General features: G+C 40.9%; 1 protein-coding gene across 5 annotated transcripts in view; it reads left to right on the forward strand.

Moving 5' to 3' along the window:
* The window catches only part of PARVB (parvin beta), a 50968-nt gene extending 37588 nt beyond the window's left edge, over window positions 1–13380 (forward strand). For 4 of the 5 annotated variants that reach the window (XM_053943257.1, XM_053943259.1, XM_053943260.1 and 1 more), the window contains exons 7-13: window positions 124–182; window positions 1779–1798; window positions 2982–3043; window positions 4231–4299; window positions 5212–5313; window positions 7583–7655; window positions 11458–13380. In XM_053943257.1, coding sequence (XP_053799232.1) covers window positions 124–182; window positions 1779–1798; window positions 2982–3043; window positions 4231–4299; window positions 5212–5313; window positions 7583–7655; window positions 11458–11534 — 462 coding nt within the window. In that variant the 3' untranslated portion in view covers window positions 11535–13380. Of the gene's footprint in view, window positions 1–123; window positions 183–1778; window positions 1799–2981; window positions 3044–4230; window positions 4300–5211; window positions 5314–5913; window positions 6136–7582; window positions 7656–11457 lie in introns of those variants that run through there. The other variant, XM_053943261.1, reaches the window with a different exon arrangement.
* Window positions 13381–14750: the final 1370 nt, after the last annotated feature.

Genomic DNA, 14750 nt, shown 5'->3' on the forward strand with positions numbered 1-14750 from the left:
CGGTTTCACCTCTGCCTCTGTGAAACTTAGTGAATTCATCCAGTTCTGTCCTCTGGTGCTCTGAAAGATGCTGAATGAGCCTCTGGTGAGCTTCTCCTTTGCTAATTCCATCTTCCTTTCCAGAAACGTGAAGGCCTCCTTCAGACCACTCATGTTTCAGAGGAGCTGACGACCACAACAGAGTAAGCACAAAATGCTTCTGTGCAGGATGTGAGACCATTTCTAAGCATGAGAGAGAAGTTTAATCATCCCTTAACCTTGTTAAATTAATGAAATCCTTTCATGTGGTGCTTTTTAACTATATGGCAATTACTTGGTCTCTGAAAATATGCTACAAGGGAGAAGTGTCCTCTGGAAATTCTTGTGTCTTAGAAGCTTTTAACTGAAAGTGACTTTTGTGAGCCTTTCCCCCCCCCACCCCGCCTACTGGATGTAACTATATATATCTGCTTTCTGCTTAGTGCTATTTTCTCTATTAAGTGAAGGGCTAATGTAGATATTCTGGGGGAGAATGAGTTTGAAAAAAGGCAATTCCTCAACATAGCTCTCCAAACTGAGGTGATACAGTTAAAACTGTAAGGAGAGAAGAGCTTGGCAAAAATAAATAAATAAACCTCTCCCCTCTCCAGTTTTTGTACCAGCTTACTTTGCTGTATGTTTTTACAGTCCTTTTTATAAGGAGTAGGCTAGACATGCATTTTGGCTTCATCTGAAAGCTGAGGTTTTCCTTGAAGGCAGCTTTTCTAAGAGGGGCTTACATAAGCCCTCCCTCAGTTTATCAGTGTATTGGCTCCCTGTAGAGTTGGCTCAGCTTCCCATGGCTTTGAAGATAAATTAAGCACATGTGGTACTTAGTGGGGAAGATTTTTCAGATGGAAGCACTCAAAAATGAGATCATAATGTCTCTGTGTGGACATTAAAGATCTCATAGTGGTTTTTGTAGGATCAGAGCTCTGGCTCAGGTTTGTAGGCCAAAATTCCTCCCCTCAAGGAGAGACCTTGAACAATGAAGTGAGCTTGTGCTGTCCTCCAGATGTGGCTTGTAAGATATGATCTGCAGGCTGGGGCTTGGACATTTTTTAGCAAGAAAGGTGTTTGCAGATTTGCATGTGTGTTTATATGTATATTTTATGGAGCTAATTAATATTACACATCATTAAGAGGTTACTGCTTAATGTGTTGCATATCCAGACACAAATACACCTATGGAAAATGCAATGATCAGCAGAATCCAACATTCATTGAATACTTTCCAGTTCCTCTGTGCAAATCAGGGCCTGATTCTCAGCTGATAAATATCTGCATATGTCTGATGATGTCACTGGCTATGTATGTATTTCATATGTGGCAGTTTTATTTACATAATATTCACATAGAATGTGTTTTCTTCAGAGAAAACAGGTTAAAGTGAGATAGATGGCTTTACTTCTTGTAAGGTGTGCGGTTTAGATTATATTTGTGGAAATACACACACAAACACTTTTAGTCATTCACTCTTCATCATAAAAAGTAAGGCTAAGAAGTCATATTTGTGTGCAAAATGTAATTAGGCATTTCCATTCATTTCAAGTGGATTTCCCTGACATCACTGGTGCTCTGCTGGGGGGCTTTCCTGCAGTGTGTTGGGTCTGGTCTGTGATGTGCTCAGAGCCTTGAGTTTGCACAAGTTGTTTGCCCTCTGCATATTGAAGGACAGCTCCTTTTAGGACCATTCTCCTGTCTTCCCAAACTGATTATTCGTGAACTAACTTCATGTTTTTGATTTCTCTGACTTGCAGGGTGATGATGGGAAGATTTGGTAAGTAACAAACTTAACAAATATATATTTTTGTTTTTGTTTGATTTGTGTCAGGCACAAAAATCTGGTCATTTTTCCTTTCAGAAGACCAAGACAATGGGTAGAGCAATTCCATGAGGTTGGAATGTGTTGTGGGGGCAGGTTTTGTTACTCCATGCAGATGTGGAGCATAATGGATAGGACCAGATCTAATTCCTTTGCATGGAGAATCTTATCTCCTTTGTATTTTCTAGACTTTGAAGTTTACCAACTGTATGTCTGGTCTTCTAAACAAAACCCATTTCTTTTGGTGTTGCTGCCAAGAGATTACCCTTTTTGCATTTATTTTTTTTTTTAGTGGCATTAAGTCATTTCTAATTTTAAGATGTATGCTCCTGTAAAGGATGAAAAGAAGTAATTTATTTTCTTTATTTGCCCATTATAATATGTCAAAACTATAATTTCTTCTCTTGCAGCATATCTACATTAAATATTAACAAGGCACTGAAAAATGTGAGGGAGCTATAGCGGCTAAATGATGTATCTTCAGATACCAAAGGAATTTAGATAATAAATGTTTGTTTATTTGACAGTAGAAAACTATTAAAATGTGTTCTGTAAATAAAAAGTTTTTGATCGTGGAAAAGCTGTTAAAAAACTATGTTGAAAACAGATTTGATTAGTTATTGATAGACAGTGCTTTGAAGGTAGAAACAGAATTTAAATATTTATGCTGTCTGTAGGCTTTGCTCTTCATACACTGCTGAATCAGAATTCACTTGAGTTCGGTTCTAAGCTTTACTGACATCAGGGGTACTACCAGTAATTTTAAATTAACCAAATTAATGTCTGAATTTGACACTGCATGTGGATGCAACCATAGCTGTTTAACTTATGATTGGGGTATAGTCAGAATTTGTGTTTAATTTTCATTTTTCTTTCACCCACATATTTTGTGTACCAATTTTGAATGGCAGAAAAGGGAAATCGGTGAATATGTTTGTTTTCACTTACCTCTAAAATTCCCAGGGTAGTTTGCTCTGGCATATAGCCAGACACCAAAAGAGGGTGCTGACTTTTAGCTTGGGTCTCTGTTACATGACTTTCTGAGAAGAAAAACCTTTAGGTTATGGACAGGAAACCTACTTTCCACACTTGTGCTGTTGGAGGTGTTCTGATTTTAATTTTTTTTCCCCCAAACCAGAGCGTGATGCCTTTGACACGCTTTTTGATCACGCACCAGACAAGCTCAGCGTAGTCAAAAAGGTAAAAAGTAAAATCCTAACTTTATTTTCCACATTGCATTTTTTTTTGTGCTTTTGGAAAGAAATTCAGAAGCATCCAGCAAATAATAGAAGAGGAATTTGAAGTAGTGAAAAAGGTGTTTATCCCCAAGGATCACTGTGTCAAAGCCAGGTGATTTCCAAACATTAAAATGTGATTCAACCATAAAGAAGTTTGCTGAATACAAAGCTTTTACAAAAGAGCTGCTTTTGCCCAGGTGCTAAGCACTTATTCCTATGGTCCCTTGGTTTGTCCTTTAAGGCTGAGCATCATTGCATGACATGTCCATCCTGATATATTCTTGACATGGTTTTGTGTTAGAGCAGAGGGGTAATGTAGCTGTTTATCTCTCTCTGCCAGCTCTTGCTGCTTTGGGGGAATATATAAGAGACTCCATGTAGTTCCATCAGATAGTTCCAGCCTGGCTGTTAAGCTGCTTATTAGGAGAGCAGTACGTGAAGATCAATGCTGTAAATTGTCCCTTCCCCTTGTATGGAATATAGGATGTGTGCTTTTAAAATAATGCTTTAAAGTCTTGAAGTTTATCTTCCCAGCCTGAAATGTCTTTTAGAAAAGTCCTTTTAAGTGGATAAAGAACTAACTTAACTCTTTCCACACAATAAAAGTGGTGACACTCTACTCCTTGTCCCTTCTCTAAGTGGTGTAAGTGGGCTGACAGATCTCTGTGCTTCAATCCATTAGCACAGGTCTGGTTTGTAATGGCAGGATTTGCATCTGGAATAGAAATCCCAGACCTGGGCTACATCCTGGCTGTAATCCGTGTCCTGACTGCACACATCCCTTCAGGATCAGAGTTGTGTGCACACCACTGTGCTGTTAGCACTTTCAAGAACCTAAAAAAAAATAGTGGGAACAGTAAATGCACCTACTACTCACTTCATCTTCCAGCACTGATGTCATTGCAGTGTTTTCCCAGGCCACTGAAGTTTGCTTGATGTGCTGGCAAAGCTGCATGGAACAGCACCATCTGCTGAATTCTGGCATCTGGTGCAACAAACTCGGCACTCCTGTGTACTTATTGGTGCAAAAGCAGGCAGCAAACATGCCTACTGTGTTTTTAAAAACGTCTTTAAAGGTTGTGTTAACCCTTTCACATCAGCACTGTGTATAGTGTCTGACATTGCTGTTTCTGCTGGTTTTTTTAATAGTCTCTGATCACCTTTGTGAACAAACACTTGAATAAACTGAATTTGGAAGTAACAGAGTTGGAAACCCAGGTAGGAGACTTTGTCTTCTCGGATGTAATCTGTGTAAATTGCAAATTTTCAGACATGGGCTTGGCTAAGCAGAAGCAGATCTTCTTTCCAGAGTTTACTGAGCTGTGAGAATGGTTATCTTGTCTCAGCAAAATGATAAGCCACAGCATCCAGAGAATTATACCAGGAGTATAATTCATTTGTAATGAATTACCAGGGTAATTCATTTGAGCCTGGCTTGGTGTAATACCAGTCATTAATTCACTTCTATTTTACAGCTTCACTGAAACAATGGGCAACTGGATCTGATGTGTCACAAGAAATTGTTGCTTCATGCCTTAGAGATACCGAAGAATTTATTTTTTAGAGGATGCCACATGTGCCATATCAGGATCACAAGTGGGAAGTCTTAGAACTGCATAACATTATCCCCCTTACCCAGTCACTAGCCATCTGGTCTGGTAGGAACATTGATTAGAGCAGCTGAAAATATGTAGGATTTTATTTTGTATTTGCTGAAACCATAAACAGTCTATTTTGACTTGGGTGGAAAAATTCTTTTATGAAATTCAACTTCGTATCTGTGACAGGGGAGACTTATTTTCAAGTTTTGATTAAGGGAAAAGATTTGAATGTCTAACACACACAACTTAAGAGGGATTGTGATTGAAATGACCAGATACTGTAGCAGTAGGACTGGGGTTATATAATTTGCCCCAGGAAGTCTGGGGTTTTTTTAACTACTGCTGTGAAGTTGGCAGGATTCCTCAAGCGAATTAAATGAAGATGAGGAAAGCAAGAACAGACTCCTGAGCCATCTCACACTTCTGTGCTAGCAAATAAAAAAATACATAATACATAATTTGGGCCAAGCATTCTTGTTTATGAATGCTGATTTACAAATAGATGCTTTCTCCTCATATTCCTCTTTAGTTTGCAGATGGTGTTTACTTGGTTTTGCTCATGGGTCTCCTTGAGGACTATTTTGTTCCACTTCACAACTTCTACTTAACACCTGAAAGTTTTGATCAAAAGGTGGGTAGAAACTCCAGGTTATGTTCTTTCTGCATTATTATCACATGGGTTTTTTTTTCCAATTGTTTTCTTTTTTTTCCTTGTGCTAGGTGAAACAGAAGCTGGTGTATTTTCTTAAGGAGATCTAGCAAAGAGGCTGTGGCACTTGATGGTTAAAACCAGTAAAAATTGTGAAATGAATGGGTAAAATCCTCATAGTGAGGAAGAAAGGTATTCTATTCCTGGCATCAGACAAGACATAAAGCTCACAAATATCCAGGATGAATAAATACAATAATTAGTGCTCTGTACTGTATAGTACTTTGCATAACTGTTATAAATGAAAAATGATCCAGCCAAATTACAAAAAAATTATTTTAGCAATAGAGATCTAACTTAGCCAGCCACAAGGAAAAGGACAATGCCGAGCCCGGGATCAGCGCTGGGTGCAAGACACAGAAGTCAGCCTCAGCAGAGGTTTCCCTCTATGCTCCCACACCACCATCCTGGTAGAAGTGATTTTTATAGGGAAAATTTTGCCTGAAGCCAGGATTTCGGCATTCAGTCCTTTGTTTCATTCAAAGTCCCATAAGTTGATGAGATTTCCTTCTCCGCGACAAGGTAGAACAATTTGAAGTCCGGAGTCGTTGAAACCCTTGATGAAATTTATGGGAACACAGTATTCACATGTATCAGCCCGGGGGATTTTCCTGATGTCCATCTCGGGTCATTCATGCGATGATCAGCGCCTGCGTGTCTCCATATCGCCTCAGATAAGGCCCATCTCCTGGCGAGCCACATCCTTTTGCTTGTGAATCGGGTTTCAACATACACCTGGTTTTGCCTGAGAAGCGCGGGGGGGGGGGGGGGGGGGGGGGGGGGGCGCTTCTAATGCAAAAGGGTACATTCTAACAACTATTTAATATTATATATATCATGCTAAAAATGGTGCGAATTATACCTGTTACATATAACAATAACCAAAGTAATTTTTTAGACTGTAGTACTGCCTGAAGCGTTCTTGTGTGTAGGTCTCTTGCTCTCAGCCCCACACTTGCTCCATTGTCCTGGGTCCCTCCTTATGCTTACAATGAGAAAAGTGTTTAGGTTGTGTTTTGTCACAACCAAAAGTTGCCTCTGTCTGCAGTTGTTCCCAGACCTGCACATGCATCTGTGTATATATGGTGATGGTATATCAGAATTCCCTGAGCCTGGTCCTGCTGCAGTCCTGCAGGTGCCCCCTGCTTTTCATTCTGCCAGGCTCTGCAGGGCAGAAGACAGGTTTTGTGTTGGCTGAGCTGCAGGAGGAGGGGGCTAGGTCAGCAGTGGAAACATTGGCTGAAGTTAAAATATGGAATGCTTTGTGAGTGCTGTTTAAAATGGGGTTTTCATAATGGCTTCTGCACAGGTTGTTGCTGTCAGCCCCACAGCAGAGGTACATCTCTGGAAGGGATGGCTCTCTATTACATCTCACACATCCTTTATAGCTTTCTCTTGCTTCTTTGTCCCATTATCTTCAATTTTTGTTCTTGTAGAAATGTAGGATGCTGAGTTGCAGCAAGCATCTGTTTGGTACGGTTTTATTATTAATGGTTGGAATTCATAAAGATAACTCAGTATTGCTGAAGTCACAGTGTGGTTTTATGTGGAGACAGCCTTGAGGAACGAGGATTTGTAAATTGAAGAAGGAAAGGTAGGCTCTGTATTTTGGGGGGAAAAAATGCCACGTTGAAAGTGATTGGTTTTGTCACAATGAATGAGGAGGAACTGCAGCAGGCAAAAGAGATTATTAATAAAGTCTTGAGTAATAAGCTATGTATCTCCAGAACTGTCATGTGCAGTGACAAAACTGCACAGAATTCATAATGTTAGTTACCTTGCCTAAATTTCAGTAAGTGTGGACAAGAAATCTGCTGTGCAGATCTCTTTATATTGCAATTTTTTGTTCCTCAAAGGAGTGAATAAATGAAGACACCTACCTTCTTTTGCTTTCCCTTTTTGCCAATTTCTTTCCTCTGAATATATGCTCCTGTGTGATCTCTGGGGGCTTGTTCAGAAGCTCTTTATGTACAGTTGTGCTTAGCTTATTTTTCAGGTTCTCTGCACAGCCTGCCAAGGAACTGCTGTCACCAAGCACTGTATGGTTCTGCTATGCTTAACCATGTAAATGTTTAATATTGATTTAAATAGAATTATCAAGTCCGGAGAGAATAAAGCATCTAAAAAAAATTGATTAAAGGCTTTTGATGCCTATGTAACTCTGAGATTCTAAACCCTTTACCTCTTTCAGGTGCACAATGTTTCTTTTGCTTTTGAGCTGATGCAAGATGGAAGCCTGAAGAAGCCAAAAGCTCGCCCTGAAGGTATGGATGTGGCTTTAAACTGTGCATAAAGTCATCAGAGCAGGTGTATTTCAAGTGCATTCCATTCAAAGTAGCAATAGTACCACAAAGCCGAGCTGTGAATAGGCCCCTTGAGGGTTTTCCAAAGGATTCACTGTCTCTGCCTAGGGTATATCCTGCCCATGCTTCTTGTCTGAAACAGATTCACTGAGGTGTCCAAGTGGAGCTTTAGTGAGTCATTCAAGAGCTGTTCTGTGCTAAGTGATAAATTCAGCTGGCGTTTTCAATAACAATCCAAGCAGAAAGCTTTTCATGGTCCAATTATTGTAATTCTTACAGCTGGTGCTTAGTCTGGGCTCCTGTGATTGGATTTCAGTGACAGATAACTGGAAGGCTTTAGGGTTTTTTTTTAGGAGAACCAGTAGCAAACAATCTTGATCTTCCACATGTGGAAGTCAGAACTAAGAAGTGTAAAACCCAAGTTTTCCCTTTAAGTCTCAGAACTTTAAAATTAATTATTGATGAGGTCTGCATTGCTCCTTGCACTGGGGATAAAAAGAGGAATTAAAAGTTTGACTGCTAAATGAGCAATTTTTATTCCTGGTGTTACACAATATGTGTGTGTCACAAGCTTCTGCAGAACAAAGGAAAATGAGGACCCTCCCAGAAACATTTGGTCTGACTTAAAATGAGAAAAAGTGGTGATAGTAAATAGCGGAGATGGTTATAGAGGGGGAAAAAGGCAAAAGACAGTATTAAATGGCTTATATATGCTGTCAGTACATTGTTGTAAACTGGGGGATGAAAAGTGCTGAGAATTCTGAAAAGAATGATGAAAACCAGAAGAGCTTACCTTTTCATAAGGCTCTTACATCCTTACATGATCATGAATGGTAAAACACTATAGCAGATCTTGCTTGTGGAGATTCAATAAGGAGCAAAATATGCTTTTAAGTGTTTTATTGATTGAAAATGTAATTAATACAAGCTGGAGAGCCAAATTAACTTGTACAACATGCTTTTTGCTGCTGCAAGATGTACCATCTCTTGTGTATTTTCCTTCCTCTTCTCTGTGTGTGGCCATTCCCAGCAATCCCCAGCTGTTGGATGAGTGTGCTTGTGGGATATCTGTGACACTAACTGTGGCTCCTGAACAACTGCTCCCTTGGAGAGGACAGTCACATCTTGGGAGCGGCTTGTCATCATAGTGTCATTTGTAAGATCTTGCCAGTCATGTATTGCAATACATCTTTCACAGAACAATAATTCATTTTGACAGAGAATCTGAAGCTCTGCAAAAGAATTCTGTGTATAGTTCTGTTCTGTTAATGCCATACTCTGATCTGTTGTTTGTTCATCAATAGGCTGGGAAAGCTGTCATGTGAATCCATTTTCTTTAGCATGAATTGGGTAGTAAATGTTGCTTGGATTAGAATCATAAAATTGTTAAGGTTGGAAAAGACCTCCAAGACCATTGAGTTCAAGCATTAACCCAGCACCATCGTGTTCACCTCTAAGCCACATCCCCAAGTGCCACATCTACACAGCTTCTAAATTCCTCTGGGGATGGGGACTGCACCACTTCCCTGGGCAGCCTGTTTTGATGCTTGCCAACCCTTTTGCTGAAGAAATTTTCCCAATACCCAGTTGGGAAAACCTGCCCTGATATAACTTGAGGCCTTTCCTCTCATCCCGTCCCTTGTTCCCTGGGAGCAGAGCCTGACTCCTCCCTGGCTGTCCCCTCCTGTCAGGGAGTAGTGCAGAGCCACAAGGTCGCCCCTGAGCCTCCTTTTCTCCAGGCTGAGCCCCTCCCCCCTCTGCTCCCTCAGCCCCTCCTGGTGCTTCAACCCCTTCCCCAGCTTCGTTCCATTCTCTGGACACGCTCCAGCCCCTCCGTGTCTTTTCTGACGTGAGATTTCCAAAACTGCCCTCAGGATTTGAAGTGGTGAGCCTGGCTGTCCAACCAGTTGTAGGATTTAAAGAAAAAATGTTGTCTAGAGCATAACATAATTTTTATCCCTATAGCTCATGCTTTCTGCAGTGCTTGCAAGAAATAGGTCTTGTTAGATCTTGTAGTGTGTCTGTGTACAGGTGTAAACAAAAATAGGACCATATAGGTCATCTCCTCTTCTCTGTTCTTCCAGCCAAATTCAGTGGATAGGGCCAGCAGCAGAACTTGGTGCTGAGTTATTGCAGCAAAGCTACGTTGTGGTGGATTAATGTAGCATCCTCTAATGAGGTTGTTATGGACCATGAAAGTTTTAAATTAATGGGATATTTTAAACTACTTTTAGAGTGTATGGCCACTTTCAGTTAACATTTTAATAGTTGTTGTTGGTAATGTTATGGCTGTGCATGTTTTGTCCTATTAGAAGAAGCAGCAGGCTGAGAATATGCTTATTCTTGGAAATACCTGTTAGATACTGCTCAATAAGGAACACTGCAGCTGCCCACACAGGGAGGATGCACTGCACACTCTGTAGTCTTTAATGCAGCAGACAAATACATAACAAGGTCTGAAAGTTAGGAAAATGGCAAACTGGAATTACAGTATAACTTTTGCAACAGTGGTTATTAACCATTGGCCTGCATTGTCAAGGAATGGAGATGGAATTTCCAGCACTGGCAGATGGGAAAAAAAGAAAAAAAAAATTAAGAAAACATTCAATGTTAAGCTTATGTTTTAATTTGTATTGGTTTGTTTTAATTTGGGTATCAACTTTTTATGATACCTGGAAAAATTAGAGGTTTTGTATTTCAGTTATTACATTAGGACATTTCTTTTTTCAGGATGTATGACTTCACAACAATTAGGATCTTTCTTTGGGGCAGGAGGAGAGTCTCCTGCAAATGCAAACTGAAAATCATAAATTAAATATGTAAAATAATACAGGCAAAAAGGGTAGAAAGAATGTTTGAGAGATTACTAAAAATACTAGATGAAGTGTGGGAGTTAGAGTGGTGTCTAGTGTGGGGTGGGAGGGAAGGGTGGAGAGCTCCTGGCAATGAGTTTTCAAAGCAAACAGTGGGGGTTTCCCTTGGACCTCACATTAATTTTGCTTGGTCTTTTAACAGTTTGCCGTCTTCCTAGGACTTCTGATGACTTTTTAATTATCTGTTCTTCCTCACTTTTGCTTCCATACATGTTGTTCACTGTATATTTTTTGCTTCTTTCTACTAATTTCTGACATGTTATATCCAAACTTTCTTTCTACCTCTTCAGCCTTCTCTCTGCTGTACCTACCCCCAGAATCCCTGCATTCTTGGCATTTTATTGTAGTATAGGTGGAGAGGTGCTAACAGGAAAGCTTCTTCTTCAGAGCTGTTCCAGACTCGTTCCCTGGCCTAGCATGATAAGAAGAGTTATTAAATAATAAAAAGCTTGGAGTCTGTTAAGGATTCAGGCTTTATTAATTCATGGATCATATCATTGCAGAGCTGTGGATGTGGTTCAGTACCTCAGGATGTGTGTGACTGCTTGTTCACTGCTTCTGTGACCGGGGAAGTCATCAGGAGTGTTTCCCAAAGCCTTTATCCCCGGTCTCTGTCAGAAGCAGATTTTCTCAGTTGCCAATTTTAGCTGGGGAAGGGAATGACTTTCTGTTTCCCAGAGAGAAGTTAGCTGTGACTGTATGATTGTAAAGCTGTTTTGAAGCACATCGTGTGGGACATTTAAAAGGCTTGGGGAGATCAGAACTCTGTGGAATTTTTTTTTTTTTAATTCACAATTCCATCAGCTCAGAGATGTGGGGACTTCTGTTCCTGCCAGGATAAATGAGGGAAAACATAATTCAAATCAAGGATTTCTCCTTTTCTTCCACAGATGTTGTCAACTTGGACCTGAAGTCTACGCTCAGGGTTCTGTACAACCTTTTCACAAAGTACAAGAACATTGAGTGATCCTGGAAGCTGCTGAGGTCTCTTCATCCTTCAACCTCCCCAGTCAGAAGTTACAATAAACATGCCCTTTGCATGCTCCCATTGTGCCTTATGCTATGTACTTCATGCATTCTTCCTACAGCTGATGTGTTCTCTCTGTAGCTGTTTGTATGACAATCCCACTAAAAATGATGCGTGTGTATTTTAGGTCACTTGAAAATATGTAGGTATTTCACACTTTTGCCAAAAGGATCTGTTGTTTGCTATAATCCACAAATGTTCTTTTGAGAAAGGAAATATACCACTAACTACTTTAAAAAGCAGGGAAAACATGAGACTTTCCTCATGGCTCGAGATTATTTGCTTCTGCAGGAGACTTTCTTTTGCATACTCCTTGGTTGCAACTGGCATTTGATGATTTTCCAGGCTTAGAGTGTTAACAATAGAAAATCACCACTGGAATTTATTTAGAAGCTGAGCCTTTTCTATTAAATAAGGGTTTGTGTATTCTGTTGGGTGGGTTGGGCTGAGGAGAATTACAGGCACTGTCTGAAGCTAATGGCAAAAGCTTCATTTTTTGTGTTCACCTCTTTCTACTCAATGTTACTTCCATTCAGTGTTTACACAGAATAAGTCTTGCAATGGGATGACCAGCTAATCTTTTGATGTCTAGTTTTTATTTAATCTCTTTTCTAGGAGAAATTTGGTTGCTAGGGCCACTGTCACTCATTAGGCAGCTTCAGTCAGGTTGGTCCAGAGCTGGTCACACAGGCACAGGCTGGATTTTCCCAGTGCATTTTCCCCTGTCCTTCCTGAAACTAACAGAGGGAATGTGCTGGAACAGGAGCCATCTGAGTGGATTTTTGAGGAGAGCTTTGTGGAGGAAATGGGATTGGCATTTCCAGAGTAAATGATATGTGGAATATGTGTTCAATATCACCCTTTGAGCACATAGAGGAGAGATTTGATTGCTGCTTTTATGTATCACAGGAGCAACTTTTGTTTTATGGGCAGCCATTCTTTTGGCTGAAACACTAGGCAGTGTGCCCTGAAGGAGAGCAGGTAGAATTGCTCTGCTCCATGGGCTTACTTGAGTCCTGTTGGAAGTCAGCATCTTCTTTCCCTAAAAATCAATTTTTTTACACCAAACATTATTTGCCTTTGAGCTCAGATTCAAGAGGAAACATGCTATTTGAATGGTATAATTTTACAATTGGGATTTTCTCCTTCCTTTCGCAAACAGTTTTTCATCTCAGAGGGAAAGAAATTAGCTTCTGCTTCTTTGCTTTGTATTTTTGGGTTCTGAGTTCTAGTATTTGGATTACTTGGATTACCTCCCCTCACACTGAAATGAACAGGGCTAATGCCTTTATTAATGTTCAGCTCTTTATTCAAAAGATCAGCTGGGCAGGGGGCTCGACGCAGAGCTCGCCCCGCGGTCGTAGCTTTCCCAGGCAGCCAAAAGGAAGGAGGTGTGCAGAGTCGGTCACTGGAGTCCCGAGCAGCAGCTGTCCTTTCTCCTTTCCTTGTGGCACATCGGTGGCCCGAGGATGAGGAGGCGTGGTGTGCAGAGTCTGTTGCTGAAGTCCAGAACAACAGCTGTCCCTGCTCCTTCCGTGGTGGCAGCACCAGGGCTCCCTGTCTCTATCTCCCTGCTTCTCAGAGCCTAATATAGTCTGTTCTTTCTTAGGTGATGGCGACGGTAAAAAGCCAGTCAGGGGATGTGTTTCCCTCTTCCTCAGCTAGGGCATTTGTCTAGACTCCTCTATTGTGTTCAGTTTTTGATTTATATTCATTTTTATCTCCTAAAAATACTCCCATGATCCTAAGGGGTTTTTATTTGCATGTTAGTCCCAGAATGGCAGCGTGGAGGGGTGGGAGGCCAGGTAGTTTAGAGAAAACAAACAGAGCAATTAGCTAATTAGCATTTCAATATCGGTACTTAGCTAGAGTTAGTAGTTTTCTTTTAATGTTGCCATGGGAACTAGGAAAGCCCTGCCCGCGTCTCTGGGGAACACCTGGAAACTGTTCATAACAACACCTCTAAAAAATAGAAATTTTGAAAAAGAAGGAAGTTGCCTTTTCTTTGCATGAAAAATTCAGATCTCCTCTGCTCTGCAAGGCTCTCTGGGGAATCTTTGCATGCCTGTACTTTAGGAAGGAGCTGACCTCTCAGTGTTTATATTGGGCCTGGAACAAGGATGTGCAGTTCAGACAGGGCCATTAAATTCTACCACAGCACCAACAGAGGAGACTTGCACAGCTGCTGAGGCCTGGTGGGCAGCTCTCCTGGCAGGTGAAGGAAATTGGTCTAACTTTTGTGCTGAGAAATACAGGTATTATGAGGCTGGAAGATCACTGAGCTGAAAGGTCTCTCAAACTTTTAGTTTAATGCAGAGTTATTTGCAGGAAGCAAGTCTGTTAGAGTTTTTATTCCATGCCCCTTTCTTCAGGTGATGTGGAGGTGCCAGCTCTGTTTATATTCTCTGAGCTGCTGAGAAAGACCTCCAGAGAGTATAGTTTTTGGAATTGCAATCAGTATTAATATGAAAAGCAAACAGAAGATAAAAAGAAGAGATGGGTGGGGGTGATGTGGCTTTGGAAAGAGGAATGGCTGTTTCTGAGCTGGGATCATAGAGCTGGCATCTTCAGGGCACATAAGCAGAGGTGGGCAGGTTATGGCAGGTTATAAAAGAGTGTCTGTTTTGTTGAATTCTGTTTCTGGTCCCCTTGCTACAACCATGGGTCTCCTTTAGCATTCCTTCAGTTGATGTCCCTGTCAGCCAGGACTGCCACCTGGATCAGATGTCGCAGCCTGTTCTGTTGTGGTCCTGTTTCTTGGTAGATGATGCACAGGGAAAATACTTTTTTCATTCCTTGGCTCCTGGCTGTCTGGCCAGCTCACTGTTCTGTAAATACTGTATTTATTGTTAACCAGATCTGTGAGCAGGGCAGATTGAACTGAAGTGTGGCTTCATCCTAGTCAGCCCAGAGTCCAGGAGGAGCCATTAAGTAAATCTTCTCTGAAAGCCTGCCTTTGTCATGCCTTTCTGTGACACATGCTCCGTAATTCTTTGCTTCTCAGAAAGTTGAGTCAGTGTTAAAAATGTTATTAATGATATCTTTGTGTTACTGGGGTTCTACATATGGGTACCAGTCTGAATCCTGTTGAGTTCATCTGGAATGCTCTGCAGCATTAAAGCGCCCACGTTTGTAAGTACTTAATGAATGTCTATA

The sequence above is a fragment of the Vidua chalybeata genome, chromosome 5, assembly GCF_026979565.1.
Source record: "Vidua chalybeata isolate OUT-0048 chromosome 5, bVidCha1 merged haplotype, whole genome shotgun sequence".
NCBI lineage: Eukaryota > Metazoa > Chordata > Aves > Passeriformes > Viduidae > Vidua > Vidua chalybeata.